Raw genomic sequence first — 15,504 nt, forward strand, 5'->3', positions numbered from 1 at the left:
TGGGACTTGGGGTTGGATTGAAACCTATTGATTTTTTGGGATCAAATATCAAAAGTCAAGGTCACAGTGACTGAATGAAGTAAAATGGTTTCCACATGACATCATTAGTTTTTCTCCATATACCTGGACCAGACTTTGTGGTTAGCATGCTCTTTGGGATAAAATAAGCACATTGATTTTGGGATGAAAAGGTTGTAAGTCAAGGTCACTGTAACTGAAAGAAGAAAACTGGTTTCTGCACAACAGCATTGGTTCTATGTAACGGACTTGGACCAAACATTATAGATAGCTTGCACATGATATAAGGAATATGTATGTGGATTTAAAGAGCAAAAGTTCACATTCACTGTGATGAAGATAACAAAAATGGATTTTGCATAATAACTTTGGTTCTGGTATACAAACCAAGGCCCATAGTTTGTGGTAGGCTTGCACTTAAGGTATTGAAGCAGTCTATTGGTTTTAAGGTCAAATATCAAAAGTCATTATTGTTAAAATGAAAATCGGTTTTGCAGAATAATTTTTGTTCTGTGATAGGTTCCTTGACCAAATGTTTTGGATGGCTAACATTTAGTATAACAAAGCAGCCAACAAATCCTGTGTTTTCAAGGTTAGAGGCAATGGTTATGTTAATTACAATAAGGAAATAATGGTTTCTACATAGTTACTTTAGTTCAAGACTGCACCCTTAGCCAAAGGTTCATGTGATTTAGACTTGTCAGTAATTTCATGAGTCAACTATGCCCCATTAGTTTCTTCATAGGTTCATGAGGGGACAATTAATGTGCTGTTCCTGACACTTGTTTTCCTCATTATAATTTTTACATATCAATAAATTATCAGACTAGTGGATTTTATGCAGATTAGTAGAAAGCCACCTACTATATCACTAAAAGTACCCAGACTGGCATATATTCGATATAAATATTACCGAGAATCTGGAGTGGTATCTTTTGTACTGTGAACCATTTGTAATCTTGTCCATCAGACTTTTCAGTTTTGTTCACATGGCTGGAGAGTTTGTTTATTGTTTTGGCATCAGTTTTCACATTTTTTGGTGAATCCATGTTAATGGTTAGTGTGACATAACATGGTGACAGTTTTTCGTTGCTTATGTTTCCTAAACCTGTGGATTTTTGTCATACTTGGGATCAATCAATACATAGTTAAAAGAATTCGTTATGTGACAGGCTCACTCAACCATATGACCTTGGTATCAAGGACACATGTTTTACAGCAATGGTTGGATTGATATGCAGACCATGGCCTTCATAAGCTGTTAATACAATTTTATTTGTACTTTATTTTATTTATTTGGGAAGGGGTCCCATTGTTTCCAAAGAACAATTATTATTATTGGTTCTCAAAATTCATGGCTTTCTATCAACCATAAAATTCACAATGAATTGGAATGTAAACAAAGGAAAAAGTGAATTTACATGATTCCATAAAGATCCATGGCTTAAAATAGAGGGGATCTGTTCCAGTGCAGCCTTTTATATTCTGTTCCTTACTTGCACCTTTGAGGTCATCTTTATTTTAAAATATGCAACATGTTCAGTGATCATAGAATAATAAAGATAGAAATGTTTCTTTGTCAGGATTCCTCAGCTTTTGACTTGCCTAATACGAAATGAGGGTCGGTTGATCATGAACCTACTGAGTCAGGTGGGGAGGATGTACCCTCAAGCTGTCTACTTTCCCATCCGCACCTTGTACCTCACCTTGAAGATAGAGCAGAGGGAGAGATGTAAGTTATTGCTTTTAATGTCATCTACATATAATTTTACTAATAGCCATTATGTGCATCATAAAAGCAAGCTCATAAACAATGGTTTTTGAACAAGATAAACGGAGAATATAAAAAAACAATTTTAATTAATTCAAGATCTTTTTTGGCCCATGATGTTGTTGGAAAAAAAAGTGGCGTACTGTTTCTATGTTCCTGCGTTTTTCCATTGCATTTGGAAATTGTCCTGCCCAAGTGACGTCAGTCATAATTTCCCACAATGGCTATGCTAACCTAGTCAAGCAATATATTAAATGTACTGTGGCCATTCAGCCTGTCTGTAAGACTGACTCAGTCATACTTTCAGAAAGGATGATGTTCTTCAGAGAAACAGAGCACAGACTGTACTAAGGTCTCATATGCACTATTGTATAACCACAGACGGTACTTATATCACACATGCACTAGTTGATAGCAGTAGAAAATGTGAGACATGTTGATTGGGAGAAGAGGAGTGGATGCTTCCAGTAGCTTTCTCTTTCCCTTTTTTACCAGCAGAAATGAGTTTCAGTCTAAGATGCGTTAAGAGGATACTGACATGTATAATATGAGGCATGATTTTATACAATCCCATTGATTTAGGACAGTAATTATGGACATCTTTTAACAGAAACTCATAAAGCATTTACTTTTAAAATAATATATGGCCAGGTTTGTAAGTTGCAAGCATTCCTGCACAGCATTCTGAGAGAGAGAGAGAGAGATGGGGGGGGGGGCAAATTATTGTGATAAAGTTTACCCTTCTGATGTTAATTTAAAGTTGAAGGTAGCCAATACGTTGAAAGTAATTTCTTTCAGAAGTGGCAGAATTTACTATATGGTATGTTGCTACATTCCAGATTTTCTCTCATCATTTCTAGGCATATTGCCTGTTTGAAGCGAGTTTTAATATGATGGAAGCATAATTAAGTTGGAGTAAACACATGCTAAATGCCATGGTTTGTCAAGTGATGAGACCTGTTCACTGCAATTGTAGTGGGTGGCACTGTTGTCCAAAACAAGATCATTCATATATAATGCAGGATAGACATATTCAGTCACAAAATTGACTGCTTGATAAAAAAAATTCAAAGTATTTTTCAGTATCCATAATACTTTGTTTGTAATGGCTTTATGAAACAGTTCAAAGTATTTTTCAGTATCTTTGGCCCGTATTACTCTGTTGGCATAGCTTGATGAAATAATTCCATGTATTGGTCACTCTCTATTACCCATATTACTATTTTCACATAGCAACATTATTCATGCCTGTCATCAGAGTTCAGATTGTAATGTGCTGCAATATTTTTCTGACAACTCATGGCTTAATTGAGTCTAAGAGAAAATCCACTGTCATGAAAGGACTTTTATTTGATCATATTTTGCTGAGTTAATTAAAAATCCTTAAGTGTAATTTAAATTGTTGACGATAAAATGCTGCCTATAAGGCTCGTCTTCAGTAAACCCTTTTGGCTTGTCTACAGTTACACCATTTGACTAGTCTAGTTACACCTTTTGGCTTGTCCACAGTTACACCTTTTGGCTTGTCTGCAGTTACACTTTTTGGTTTGTCTACAGTTACACCTTTTGGTTTGTCTACAGTAAACCCTTTTGGCTTGTCTACAGTAAACCCTTTTGGCTTGTCTACAGTTACACCATTTGACTAGTCTAGTTACACCTTTTGGCTTGTCCACAGTTACACCTTTTGGCTTGTCTGCAGTTACACTTTTTGGTTTGTCTACAGTTACACCTTTTGGTTTGTCTACAGTAAACCCTTTTGGCTTGTCTACAGTAAACCCTTTTGGCTTGTCTACAGTTACACCTTTTGGCTTGTCTACAGTTACACCTTTCAGCTTGTCTACAGTAAACCCTTTTGGCTTGTCTACAGTAAACCCTTTTGGCTTGTCTACAGTTACACTTTTTGGCTTGTCTACAGTTACACCTTTTGGCTTGTCTACAGTTACACCTTTTGGCTTGTTTAACCATATTTTCCCCATGGATTTACTATAAATTATATACATCGATTTTTAACTACATTTTTCCCTTGGGTTTACTATAAATTAAATACAGTAAGGATTAATCATATTTTTCCCTTGGATTTATTAGAGGATCCTGTAATACGTTACGTGCTACAAAATTGTTTTGAAAGATAATGCACAGGTAATAAGAACATGGAGGTCATTGCTGGGGCCCAGTGTCAAAGATACATAGACTAAACAGCAGACAATTTTCATGTCCAGTTGAAAAGCCCAGTAATATTGAAGTAAATGATCCAGTTACAGCAAGAGTTGATTTTTTTGTCATGTGACCTTTAAACACTTGTACAAGGCCCCAACACCAGGATTTCATGAAAATTTACTGAAAAACATGTATCTTTTCTTAGAACTACATGCATTGTTGTTAAATGAGACATACAATTGATTGCACATAGCTATCAACAAAATGATTTCTGTATAATTACAGACAAGAGTGGAGAGCTGGCTGCCACACTAAGTCGAAGCAACTCCCAGGTTTCCCTTACGGGCATTACCAGCACTACTAGTACAACAACAGTGCCTCCAAGCACCACACCTATCAGTGTTGTCAGTCCAGCACTACCAAGTGCACCACCCACGCCTGATCCATTGAGTTCAGCATCCTTTACAACAGTTACAGGTGGGCTGTTAATTGTAGCCATCTTAAAGTCTAACTTGATTGGTTAAATATTGGAGTGAGCTTGTCAATACAGTATGTGTTTGTATGATGACTGGACATTGTGTTCTTTACAAAAAATGGAGTCTGCAAGGTCAGTATTTAAAGATTTATCTTCAATTTTAGTATAGGTTGCATCCATCTACTACATTCATCTCTGGTTAATATCTTCTGAACCATTTGAGATGTTTTCATGAAACTTGGTATGTATTTTTATAATGCCAATTGTTTGTGTTCCATGTAAGAATCCATCCAGCCTTCGTACTTGAGCTCTTTGACATATCTTCGTGAAACTTGGTATGTATTTGTATAATGCCAATTGTTTGTGTTCCACGTAAGAATCCATCCAGCCTTCGTACTTGAGCTCTTTGACATATCTTCATGAAACTTGATTTGGTCTTGTATCATGACTAGAAAACAACTGGGCAGTCTAATTGGCATTGTTATGTGTATTTAATTTATATTGTTTGCTTTACCTTTGTCCATGATTGAGGATAGAGGTTTCTGCGTACCTGATTTTTCAGTTGTAAACAAGCTGTTTATTCACATTTGAGTTCAAGGTCTAACTTATTTACAAACCTAGAATGTTCTGGAAACAAACTTGTGACCCATATAAAGGACATTTAATTGTGCTTTAGGATTTTATGTAACATTGGTTGTAAACACAATTATTCAGTCCCATTTTAAGGTCAGTCATTTAGTGTTAATTACAAAGTGCTCATTGACTTTTTGGACTAAGTCACCATTTTAGTATTATTGTGAATTCATTCAAAAACATTCTGAATTATATCATTGTGATTCATAAAGACTTTTGGTACATGTAACCTATTCAAGACTATTGATGCATCAGCACATTCAATATTGGAATTCATTCATAACACTCTATACTTTCAGACTTGTGATAGAACTGTTATGATTATTTGGGATTTAATTCACAATACTGTAAGTTCCTCTTAAATTTTCATATTGTAATTCAGAAAAATAATTTTATTTGTTGATTTTAATCAACTTTCTGGTTTCGCTTCTTTTTGTTACTTAGTTTAAAACCATAGAGATCTAATAACATTTGACGAGTTATCCCCATTTTTTAATAAAGATGGTGTCCAGCCATCTCTTCATGACACATCTGTGACAGTTAATATATTGCAAACCATTTCAGATATCGTCATGAAATGTGATATGCATTCTTATAATGACAAAAGTTTATGCCACATATAAAGGTTAGATTATTACCCTTAGAATGGTGTGGAAGTGGATGGAGGGGATTCTGTAAGGACTCAATTACTGTGATAGTTTTAACTGCTCCTGAATTTCAGTTTCCAATATGAATTTTTTTTTACAGGTGAGTTTTGCAGATTTGTAATTATTTTGATATCTAATTTTGTAAAGTGTTTTTGTAAAATGTGTAATATTTGCAGATATGTTCCTTATAAACTCAACAAAAGTTTATTGCATGGAAAAGCAAATTTGTTTACTGTTACATAGATATTTTTAGATATGGAGAATCTTGAAGCATTGGTGTTTCTTTATATCTGGAAAACAATTTATGATAAATCTGATAATTAATAGTTGTAGAAATTCAAGTGTTATTAAGCATACTGATCATTTGAAATTGCTTTATCATTTATCATGTATAGCTGATTGTGTGTGAGATCTTTTATTGTTTAGCAAGACAGTCGTTGTTTCAGATTATTAAAAGACATTTACAAGTAGTATACTGTATTTACTCACTTAAAATATTAAGTCCACCTGCAAACTGCACAGACCCCAGATCTGCCATCGCATATTGTGCCAGCAGATCTGGGTCACAGTTTATTAGGAGTAATCAACATAGCAAACAACATAGACTGTGATCTGTGGCACATTATGCTACAGTAGATTAGGATTATTGTTGCTTGCAGTTTGACGTAATTTATAAGCAAGTATATATGGTACATTTTTGGAGCTTTTATTGTACAGTGAAATTTTAATACAACTGTACATCATTTTATGGGGGCCCCGAGTGGCCGAGTGTCTAAAGCGCTCTCCGTTATGGATCACTGCCATCTCACCTCTGTCTGCGTGGGTTCGAGTCTCGGATTCAGCCAATGTGGGTATGTGAGAAAGCTTGCCAGTAGCTTCTCGAGGGTTGGTGGTTCTTTCCGGGGTTTTCCCGGGGTTCTGCCTCCACCATTAATACTGGCTGCCATCTATAGCCTATCATGTGCTGAAAAATGGCATTAAACGCTATGACAACGACAACAATAACATTTTAAAGTTTTGATGTCACATAATTGAGCCATTTAGCCCATTTTCACAGTCTTAATGATGAGTCGGTAAAAAGAAGCAGGTGTTACTAATACTAATTTCCATCAATATAGTTCTTGCTTTTAATTTCTAATCAGTTTGTTGTTCACTGAAATATGTTCTTTTTTGAAAATTTCTTAAAAAGCATGCAAACCATTTATAACATTCTTTACAACAAAATGCAATAAAATACTTGATTTTAGTTTTTTACTTTTGAAATTTGTTTTCTTTTTTTAAATATAAAGCTGTGTGTGGTAGAATCAGAAATATGTATTCTTCTATAAAGGGAAGTAACTTTTAAAATTATAATTAACAAATTAAAGATTTATTTCACTTTAACATTTTGCTCAGAGTAATGTGCCTTTATTGATGATCTATAAATATAACTATTTTTATGTTTTCTTTGTCACTTTCTTTAGCACAAAAAGATGTGCAGTCATGTTGAATTTCAGTATGGTTCAGAATTCCCAAAATGTATACTGCTGACAGATCAACTGGAGAAACAACTGATAGATATGATAGGTGGAGAAATACTGTAAAATATACAGAAAATATATTAACCTGTCAAATAAGTCTTGGTGAAGCTAGTTCTCAATATGTATTTGTTGTACATTCCATTATATGTGATCAGTTTCAATGACACCCATATTTACACAAATTGGACTATTATATTTATGTTGATCAGCTCTAATCCTGACTAGCTACTATGATATCACAGTCCAGACCTATGTAGGTTCAGACCTGTGTCATATTTTATTATTGCTTGAAACAACAGTGCAGCTATGTTGTATTTAAATTATTTTACTTTGCTTCATCTCGTGGGATAAGTATAGTGCTGTTGCCATGGTAGACAGTACTAGCTAGAGACTGGTTAGTATGGCTTGACCCCACCATGGTAGTTTATTAATGACATGTCTGTTTTTCATTTTACAGAGACTTCTGGGACTATTACCTCCACCTCCAATTCCCAAGGTTTATCTGCCAGTGGGTCGGGGCGTGGGGTCTTGGGTCAATCAGATGCTGGACCCATTAGGGCGCCAGCCCCTATGTGGCGCTGCAGTCGCATCATGCATATGCAGAGAGAGCTGCATCCTACCATACTCTCATCACTGGAAGGAATTGTAGATCAGGTCATTTGAATTGTGAAACATATTTGTCTTTTCAACCAGAAATATGTCTTGTATTTAACAGTCCAACAATGTTTTTTTTTGTGAGTATGGTTGAAGAAAGTTAATAATAAATTACAGCTTTCTACGGGAGTTTTCATATTTGTATATGTGTGACAGAACAGAGGTGTTAGCTTTAGGACAAATAGGGAGATTTGCAAAATTTGGTTGGGAGGTTCTACTTCAAAAGATCGAGGGTTTTCATTGAGAATGGTTTGTTTTTCATTGTAGTATTGTATTTTAATGAGGACCAAAAGTTTGAGCCAGGATGTGAGTAGTGTTTGTTTGTTTTCATCCATTTCTGTGATAACTTTTGTGCAATTCAAAGTCAGGAAACATTTAGACTAGATCTGAAAAATGATCTGCTACCATAAATGAAAGATTGAATTCTGCTATAAAGTTGGCAAACAGTGTCTCGGCACTTGTATCTTGATCTACATTCTGTGAACAGATTTCAGTGATGGAAAATTTGTTGTTGAATTTAATATGCTTTAATGTACAAGATAATGAATAATATCATCCATGCCACTATAGCCGATTTTAATATTGGCATTACAGGAAGGGCAGAATGTATATTCATGTCCTTTGTACTTGATTCCAACCACTGTTTCTATCCATCATTGAACTTATTGTGATATTTTTGTTGTGTAGATTTTGCTGTTTTAGCATTGGAAGATAACACATATCTTGAGATCTCGACAAACTTGAAACGCTGAAGCCAACTGCTCCCTCTGCCATAATCGGAGAGAATTGTTTTTATGCGAATTTAAATTAGCAACTAAACCATCTTGCTGAGTTTAAGCCAATTCACAGCCACATGATCACAGGCAGTATTGCCCTAAATATACTGAAGCAAGGTTTGAAAAAAAGGAAAAAATAAAGTTTTCAATAATAATTTTCCGTACACTGGAGATTTCAGAGAGGGACAGGAGGAATAGTATACATCTCCAGAGAAAAATATGGACTTGTTTAGTACCCTTTTTAGGCTTACCAGAAATGTTTCACTGTAAATTTGACTTTATTTCTGAACAATATTTTCTATTTTTCTTTAAGAAAACAAATATTCAAAACATCAGTATTGACCTGAAAGCTGCATTGTTAGACCCCAAAAAATCCATCATTTGTTTTTAACTTTTATTGTCACTCAAAAAAATGAGAATCACACAGTAATAAAAAAAAAACCCATAGGACTCAGTGAATAAGAAGTTTTCTTGGTGTGAGACAAAGAAAGAGCAGGGTGTTTGTTGAAGTGAAGCTTGAGTTTCTTTATCAGTTATTTTTTAATTAATTAAATTTATGAACTATTCTTATAAAGAATAATAATACAAATCTGCATTTCAGATGGTTTGGTTCAGAGAGAACTGGTATGAGGAAGTGTTACGTCAGTTACGCCAGGGACTAACAAAGTGTTATGCTGTGGCTTTTGAGAATCGGGGATCAGGTATGTTGTCAGTGCCTGCATAATAAGATCTGTATTAGTATGTGTAAACATGCATGTGCCAAGAGACTAAAGTTAAGTTTTTAGGTGTTAGGTTAAAGCAAGAAAAATGACAGATTCAAACAAAATTGATTGTTAAGAAATGTTTAATGGATCCAGTATATGCTTTTGGTATTGTTTTGCAAGCAGTTAGATTTTTTCAGAGTGAACATAATATAGGTGGGAAGATATGGTAATGAAATATATTTTATAAATGATATTCATTAAGTACCAGGTATCTTAGGAAAGAAGCAGAGATAAATAAAGACAGGTATTCTTTTAGTTATTTAGAGTCAGATTAAAGGCAAGAGCAAAATTCTTCAATTTCAGTGGCAGAGGCAACCATAACCCCACACACACTGAACTTTGTGAAAAAGCTTGTAAGCACATTTGGTGTGGGAATTGAGAATGTGTCCAGTGTCACAACAACATTTTCTAGTGCAGCATCTGAGTCTCTGGCAAGGAGGGCCCAGGCCACTGCACAGGATCCAATATTCCAGAAAATGAAGAGTCAATTCACCACAGACTTTGACTTCAGGTATAGAAAAATGTACATCTGTTTTGTTTTTGTTGGGGTCTGAAGTTTGTACTTTTCTCTTTCATACATAATCTAGCTGCCCTGCAACTTATCTAAATCCCAAATATTTTTTTAGGTGTTTCAGTCAAGCCAGAGAGAGGCAATGTTTGTATGCCTCTAATTAGACAATGAAGAGGTTAGCTTTTATTGTGTTCTGTCATGCTTATCTTATGACACATTTATTACTTCACTTGGCCAAAGGCGATGTGAGCTTGTAGAATGACCAGGATACATCATCCATCTATAAATGCTATTTGTAACTTCTATGACACAGCTGGGTCAGTTTGACTCAAAGTTGGCAGTAATATTCCTTGTGACATACCCTACCAAAATGATGTTAAAGGTGGATTTCCTAACAATGGTGTGGCATCCTTAGCAACCACTTGGAAAATTGTTGTCAATATCTTCTTTAGAATGAGTAGGCTAGTATTTATCAAACTAAGTAGGAATACTTTTTAGGACATGTTCTATTAAAATTTGTCAGGCTTAGCTCACCTTGTAGTGTTTTGCTTCCAGATGAAATGTATGGAAACTCTATTTTCAACTTCTCCAGAACATTTTGGTGAACTTTGCTCAAATTTTTAGGAATTTTTTTTGAGGTGGCTCCCCTGGCAAAAATGATATAGCAATGATATTCAAAGGAAATTTTAGCAAAATATATCTTAAAGTTGCAAAATTGACGATGGTGATTCCATTTTCTAAGCACTAATCACTGTTTTCACAAATACACAGAGACACATCAAGGCTTCATTTACCAAGATTCAGTCAGTTAATAGGAACCTTTTTTTGTACAAGATGAAAGGAGTCCATACTTTCCTCTGAGTTATAAACAAATCTGCGAGTTATCTGGGCATGGTAAAACAAGGGGGCTGTATACCTACATGTTTATTACTGCACTGATATTTTACACCAAATATAATAAGTATACTGTACAGGAGAACCCCACTATACCATGGTGTTTGTGGTCCATAACTGCTTAATGCATTTTTACTGAACCATGGTATAGCAAGAATGATTTAAAATTCAGTGCATGCCAATGAGTTTTAGGTGGGTGTGCAGCAAAATAAACATAATGCCAGTCTAACTTATAGTAAGGGCTACTCCATTTTAAGATACATGGTACCCAAGGAAGGCACTTTTTAACAAATATATGCTTGGGTACTCAGATTATCCAAAGGGTTCATATGAAAACAACACAAAATTCCTAATTGCATCTATGGATGACTATTCTATATTAAAAGTGCCTTCCATGTATATTTTACCATAAGAGCCCTAATCATTTGGCTGCCTGCCGGTTTATATCATAATCAGGATTAAGTTAGACCCATGTTTGATGAAAATTAATCATTTGCTTTGTAAGAAAATGAACTTATATAATCTATAGGTTTCCAAACCTTAACAATTAGTTTTATCGTATTATTTTTAGCTGTTTGTCAGGCTGATGTTGCATGCTGGTTCAGGGAATAAGGGACAGTAAATAAACAATGATTATAAGCCATGACATAATGATGTTAATATCTGAATGAACAAAGTGGATTACAGAGGTTTTTCACTGTATATTGTTAAGTCTTCTTGGCCATGATATTTTTTGTTGCATTAGCATGCATATGAAAACATTGTAGAGAGATTCTTGTCCTTAACTGGTGAAGACCTAATATGAAAAATAAATTTAATAAACACTCTTAAGGTATTGAAAGCCAACAGATAATTCTGACATTTTAAAATAATTCTAATTTTTAAGTGTTCCTGGTTCCACAAAACTGCACAATCTGATCAACAAGTTGAAGAAATGGATCAAGATCCTGGAGGCCAAAACCAGACTCCTGCCTAAGTATGTTGACCCTATCTCTTTCTTGGCTATTATTAATCCTAACTTTTGTAAAATCCTGGAGGCCAAAACCAGACTCCTGCCTAAGTATGTTGACCCTATCTCTTTCTTGGCTATTATTAATCCTAACTTTTGTAAAATCCTGGAGGCCAAAACCAGACTCCTGCCTAAGTATGTTGACCCTATCTCTTTCTTGGCTATTATTAATCCTAACTTTTGTAAAATCCGGGAGGCCAAAACCAGACTCCTGCCTAAGTATGTTGACCCTATCTCTTTCTTGGCTATTATTAATCCTAACTTTTGTAAAATCCGGGAGGCCAAAACCAGACTCCTGCCTAAGTATGTTGACCCTATGCTTTTATCTCTTTCTTGGCTATTATTAATCCTAACTTTTGTAAAATCCTGGAGGCCAAAACCAGACTCCTGCCTAAGTATGTTGACCCTTTGCTTTTATCTCTTTCTTGGCTATTATTAATCCTAACTTTTGTAAAATCCGGGAGGCCAAAACCAGACTCCTGCCTAAGTATGTTGACCCTATGCTTTTATCTCTTTCTTGGCTATTATTAATCCTAACTTTTGTAAAATCCTGGAGGCCAAAACCAGACTCCAGCCTAAGTATGTTGACCCTATGCTTTTATCTCTTTCTTGGCTATTATTAATCCTAACTTTTGTAAAATCCTGGAGGCCAAAACCAGACTCCAGCCTAAGTATGTTGACCCTATGCTTTTATCTCTTTCTTTTCTATTATTAATCCTAACTTTTGTAAAATCCTGGAGGCCAAAACCAGACTCCAGCCTAAGTATGTTGACCTGATGCTTTTATCTGTTTGTTGGTTATTATTAATCCTAACTTTTGTAAAATCCTGGAGGCCAAAACCAGACTCCTGCCTAAGTATGTTGACCCTATCTCTTTCTTGGCTATTATTAATCCTAACTTTTGTAAAATCCGGGAGGCCAAAACCAGACTCCTGCCTAAGTATGTTGACCCTATCTCTTTCTTGGCTATTATTAATCCTAACTTTTGTAAAATCCGGGAGGCCAAAACCAGACTCCTGCCTAAGTATGTTGACCCTATGCTTTTATCTCTTTCTTGGCTATTATTAATCCTAACTTTTGTAAAATCCTGGAGGCCAAAACCAGACTCCTGCCTAAGTATGTTGACCCTTTGCTTTTATCTCTTTCTTGGCTATTATTAATCCTAACTTTTGTAAAATCCGGGAGGCCAAAACCAGACTCCTGCCTAAGTATGTTGACCCTATGCTTTTATCTCTTTCTTGGCTATTATTAATCCTAACTTTTGTAAAATCCTGGAGGCCAAAACCAGACTCCAGCCTAAGTATGTTGACCCTATGCTTTTATCTCTTTCTTGGCTATTATTAATCCTAACTTTTGTAAAATCCTGGAGGCCAAAACCAGACTCCAGCCTAAGTATGTTGACCCTATGCTTTTATCTCTTTCTTTTCTATTATTAATCCTAACTTTTGTAAAATCCTGGAGGCCAAAACCAGACTCCAGCCTAAGTATGTTGACCTGATGCTTTTATCTGTTTGTTGGTTATTATTAATCCTAATTTGTTTTTAAATCAGAAAATTGGATTGATTGAGTAATAAATTCATTGATTAATTGTGAATTTAAGTAAAGTAAGACTAACTGTCCTGCTCCCATGTCGGGTTCTAATGTTAAATATATTTTTCACTATACATATTTTAGTATTTCATTTGTTTTAAAAGTTGAGAAAGATCTTGAAGTGGATAAAAGGAAATTTTTCAAATTTTTGCTGTTTAGATGGTTACCATGGTAGTATTTAAAACCCACATGCATAATAATGGGTTGATATTGCCGACTCGCTTCATAATCTATTCATTTTTTATATATGTTTGCTTTACAAGGCATGTAACTTTTACACAGGTCATTCCTGATTGAGGAAAAGTGCCGATTCCTGAGCAACTTTTCTCTGCAGACAGCAGAAGTGGAACTACCTGGAGAGTTTTTACTGCCAAAGGTAAGTGAATATCTGAATATTTCCTTGATTTACCAAGTGTGGCCTGGCCAGTATTCTCAGTTTATTTGTTATACTGCAAGTGACGCTGGTGTATTCTCAAAACATTTTGAGTGAGAAACTCAGATCAAATTCAGAGATTATAAACATGGATTGGCAAGGGGTTCTATTACTATATAGAAGTAATGTTGTTCCTCAAGCTTTTAAATTTGCTGTTTGTACCAAGTAAGAAATCCACATAAATAGTACACCACAAACATTATTGTGTTCACAGCAACTGAACTCAGTTTTGAACAGTCGTGTTTTTTCACTTGAAGGAAGGACGGTATCATGTGTTACAACATACCCAACTCATCCGGTTGTTGATATATCACACATCCAGATTTTAACATACCTATTTCAGCTGTCATGATTGATTTGGCATTTGATACATTCTGTATCACACACCCAGATTTGAACGTATTACCTATTTCAGCTGTCATGATTGACTTGGCATTTGATACATTCCATATCACACATCCAAATTTAACATACGTATATCATCTTGCATGAATGATCTCGCATTTGATTTTTTTCTGTATCACACAACCAGATATGAATGTATCCATTTCATCTTACATGGTTGATCCAGCATTTGATACATTCTGTATCACACACCCAGATTTGAACATATTACCTATTGCATCTTAGGGGTGTTCCATTAAAACATACATGGTACCCAGGGAAGGCAGTTTAAAAAAGAAATATTTGCCAGGGTACTTTGATTCAGAGTTCATATTAAAATGACAAGAAAATTCTAAATTGCATCTATGGGTGAGTACCCCACTTTAAAAGTGCCTTCCCTGGGTCCCATGTATTTTAATGGAACAGCCCTTACATGATTGATCTGGCATTTGATACATGCCAGTCCATGAATCTAAGTATCAACAAAAGTGTCATTGTTGACAAAACCACAAAAACTGATACCTTTGTAATTAAATAAATTCATGATTTTCTCAAGACCATGTTAGTGGGTATTGAGACACAGCAATCACTTTTCCGCTAACACACTAACATCAATTTTTAAATATGAATGTAGAACAGTTATTGAAATTTTGAAAAGAATTGGAAAGGAAAATACACTAGATCTTTATTTCATCTTTTCATAAGGAAAACTTCTTGTTGGACTTGATGAAATATAAAAATGTTTTACATTTATTGCTTGTAGTTCAGGAGTATAACAATTAAAACTAAAGTTCAACAAATGTGAAAATTAAGAAATGTGCAGAAACTTTGGGAAGATAAAACTTTCTAATCAAAGATAAACATGAAATACTACAAGATATAATCAAAGTTAAAGATTTGAAAATTCTTTACAATGTATATAAAATTCAATATTAATGTAAAAACTTAAAATCCGTCACTATCTGGTAAAGTAAAAGTGACAACCATTCACTGTAGTACTATTGTTCTTACAGCACAGTCACTACTATGTGAGGATAGCCAGGTTCATGCCAAGGGTTGAGATAGTGCAGAAACACAATACTGCGGCCAGGAGACTTTACATCAGGGGACACAATGGAAAGGTAGGGGACACAGATGCATATAGTCACCAGAAAAATGGTTTTATTTGTGTAGATTTAGTACTGTGTGACTGTTCACAAAGAAAGTAACAAAGAAATGCATTTATTCATGTACAGTTACTGCATATTCTCACTTCTAAGTCAAATCCAT

General features: G+C 34.9%; 1 protein-coding gene across 1 annotated transcript in view; it reads left to right on the forward strand.

Annotated features, from left to right (window-relative positions):
* The window catches only part of LOC149776174 (transformation/transcription domain-associated protein-like), a 176,703-nt gene that overhangs the window by 126,791 nt on the left and 34,408 nt on the right, over positions 1–15,504 (forward strand). Inside the window, exons 76-83 of the mRNA XM_089942483.1 lie at positions 1,602–1,750; positions 4,232–4,423; positions 7,679–7,875; positions 9,253–9,352; positions 9,719–9,926; positions 11,707–11,796; positions 13,701–13,794; positions 15,249–15,356. Coding sequence (XP_089798609.1) covers positions 1,602–1,750; positions 4,232–4,423; positions 7,679–7,875; positions 9,253–9,352; positions 9,719–9,926; positions 11,707–11,796; positions 13,701–13,794; positions 15,249–15,356 — 1,138 coding nt within the window. The remainder of the gene's footprint in view (positions 1–1,601; positions 1,751–4,231; positions 4,424–7,678; positions 7,876–9,252; positions 9,353–9,718; positions 9,927–11,706; positions 11,797–13,700; positions 13,795–15,248; positions 15,357–15,504) is intronic.

This window comes from Sinohyriopsis cumingii, chromosome 18, assembly GCF_028554795.1.
Source record: "Sinohyriopsis cumingii isolate HCF-2022 chromosome 18, ASM2855479v2, whole genome shotgun sequence".
NCBI lineage: Eukaryota > Metazoa > Mollusca > Bivalvia > Unionida > Unionidae > Sinohyriopsis > Sinohyriopsis cumingii.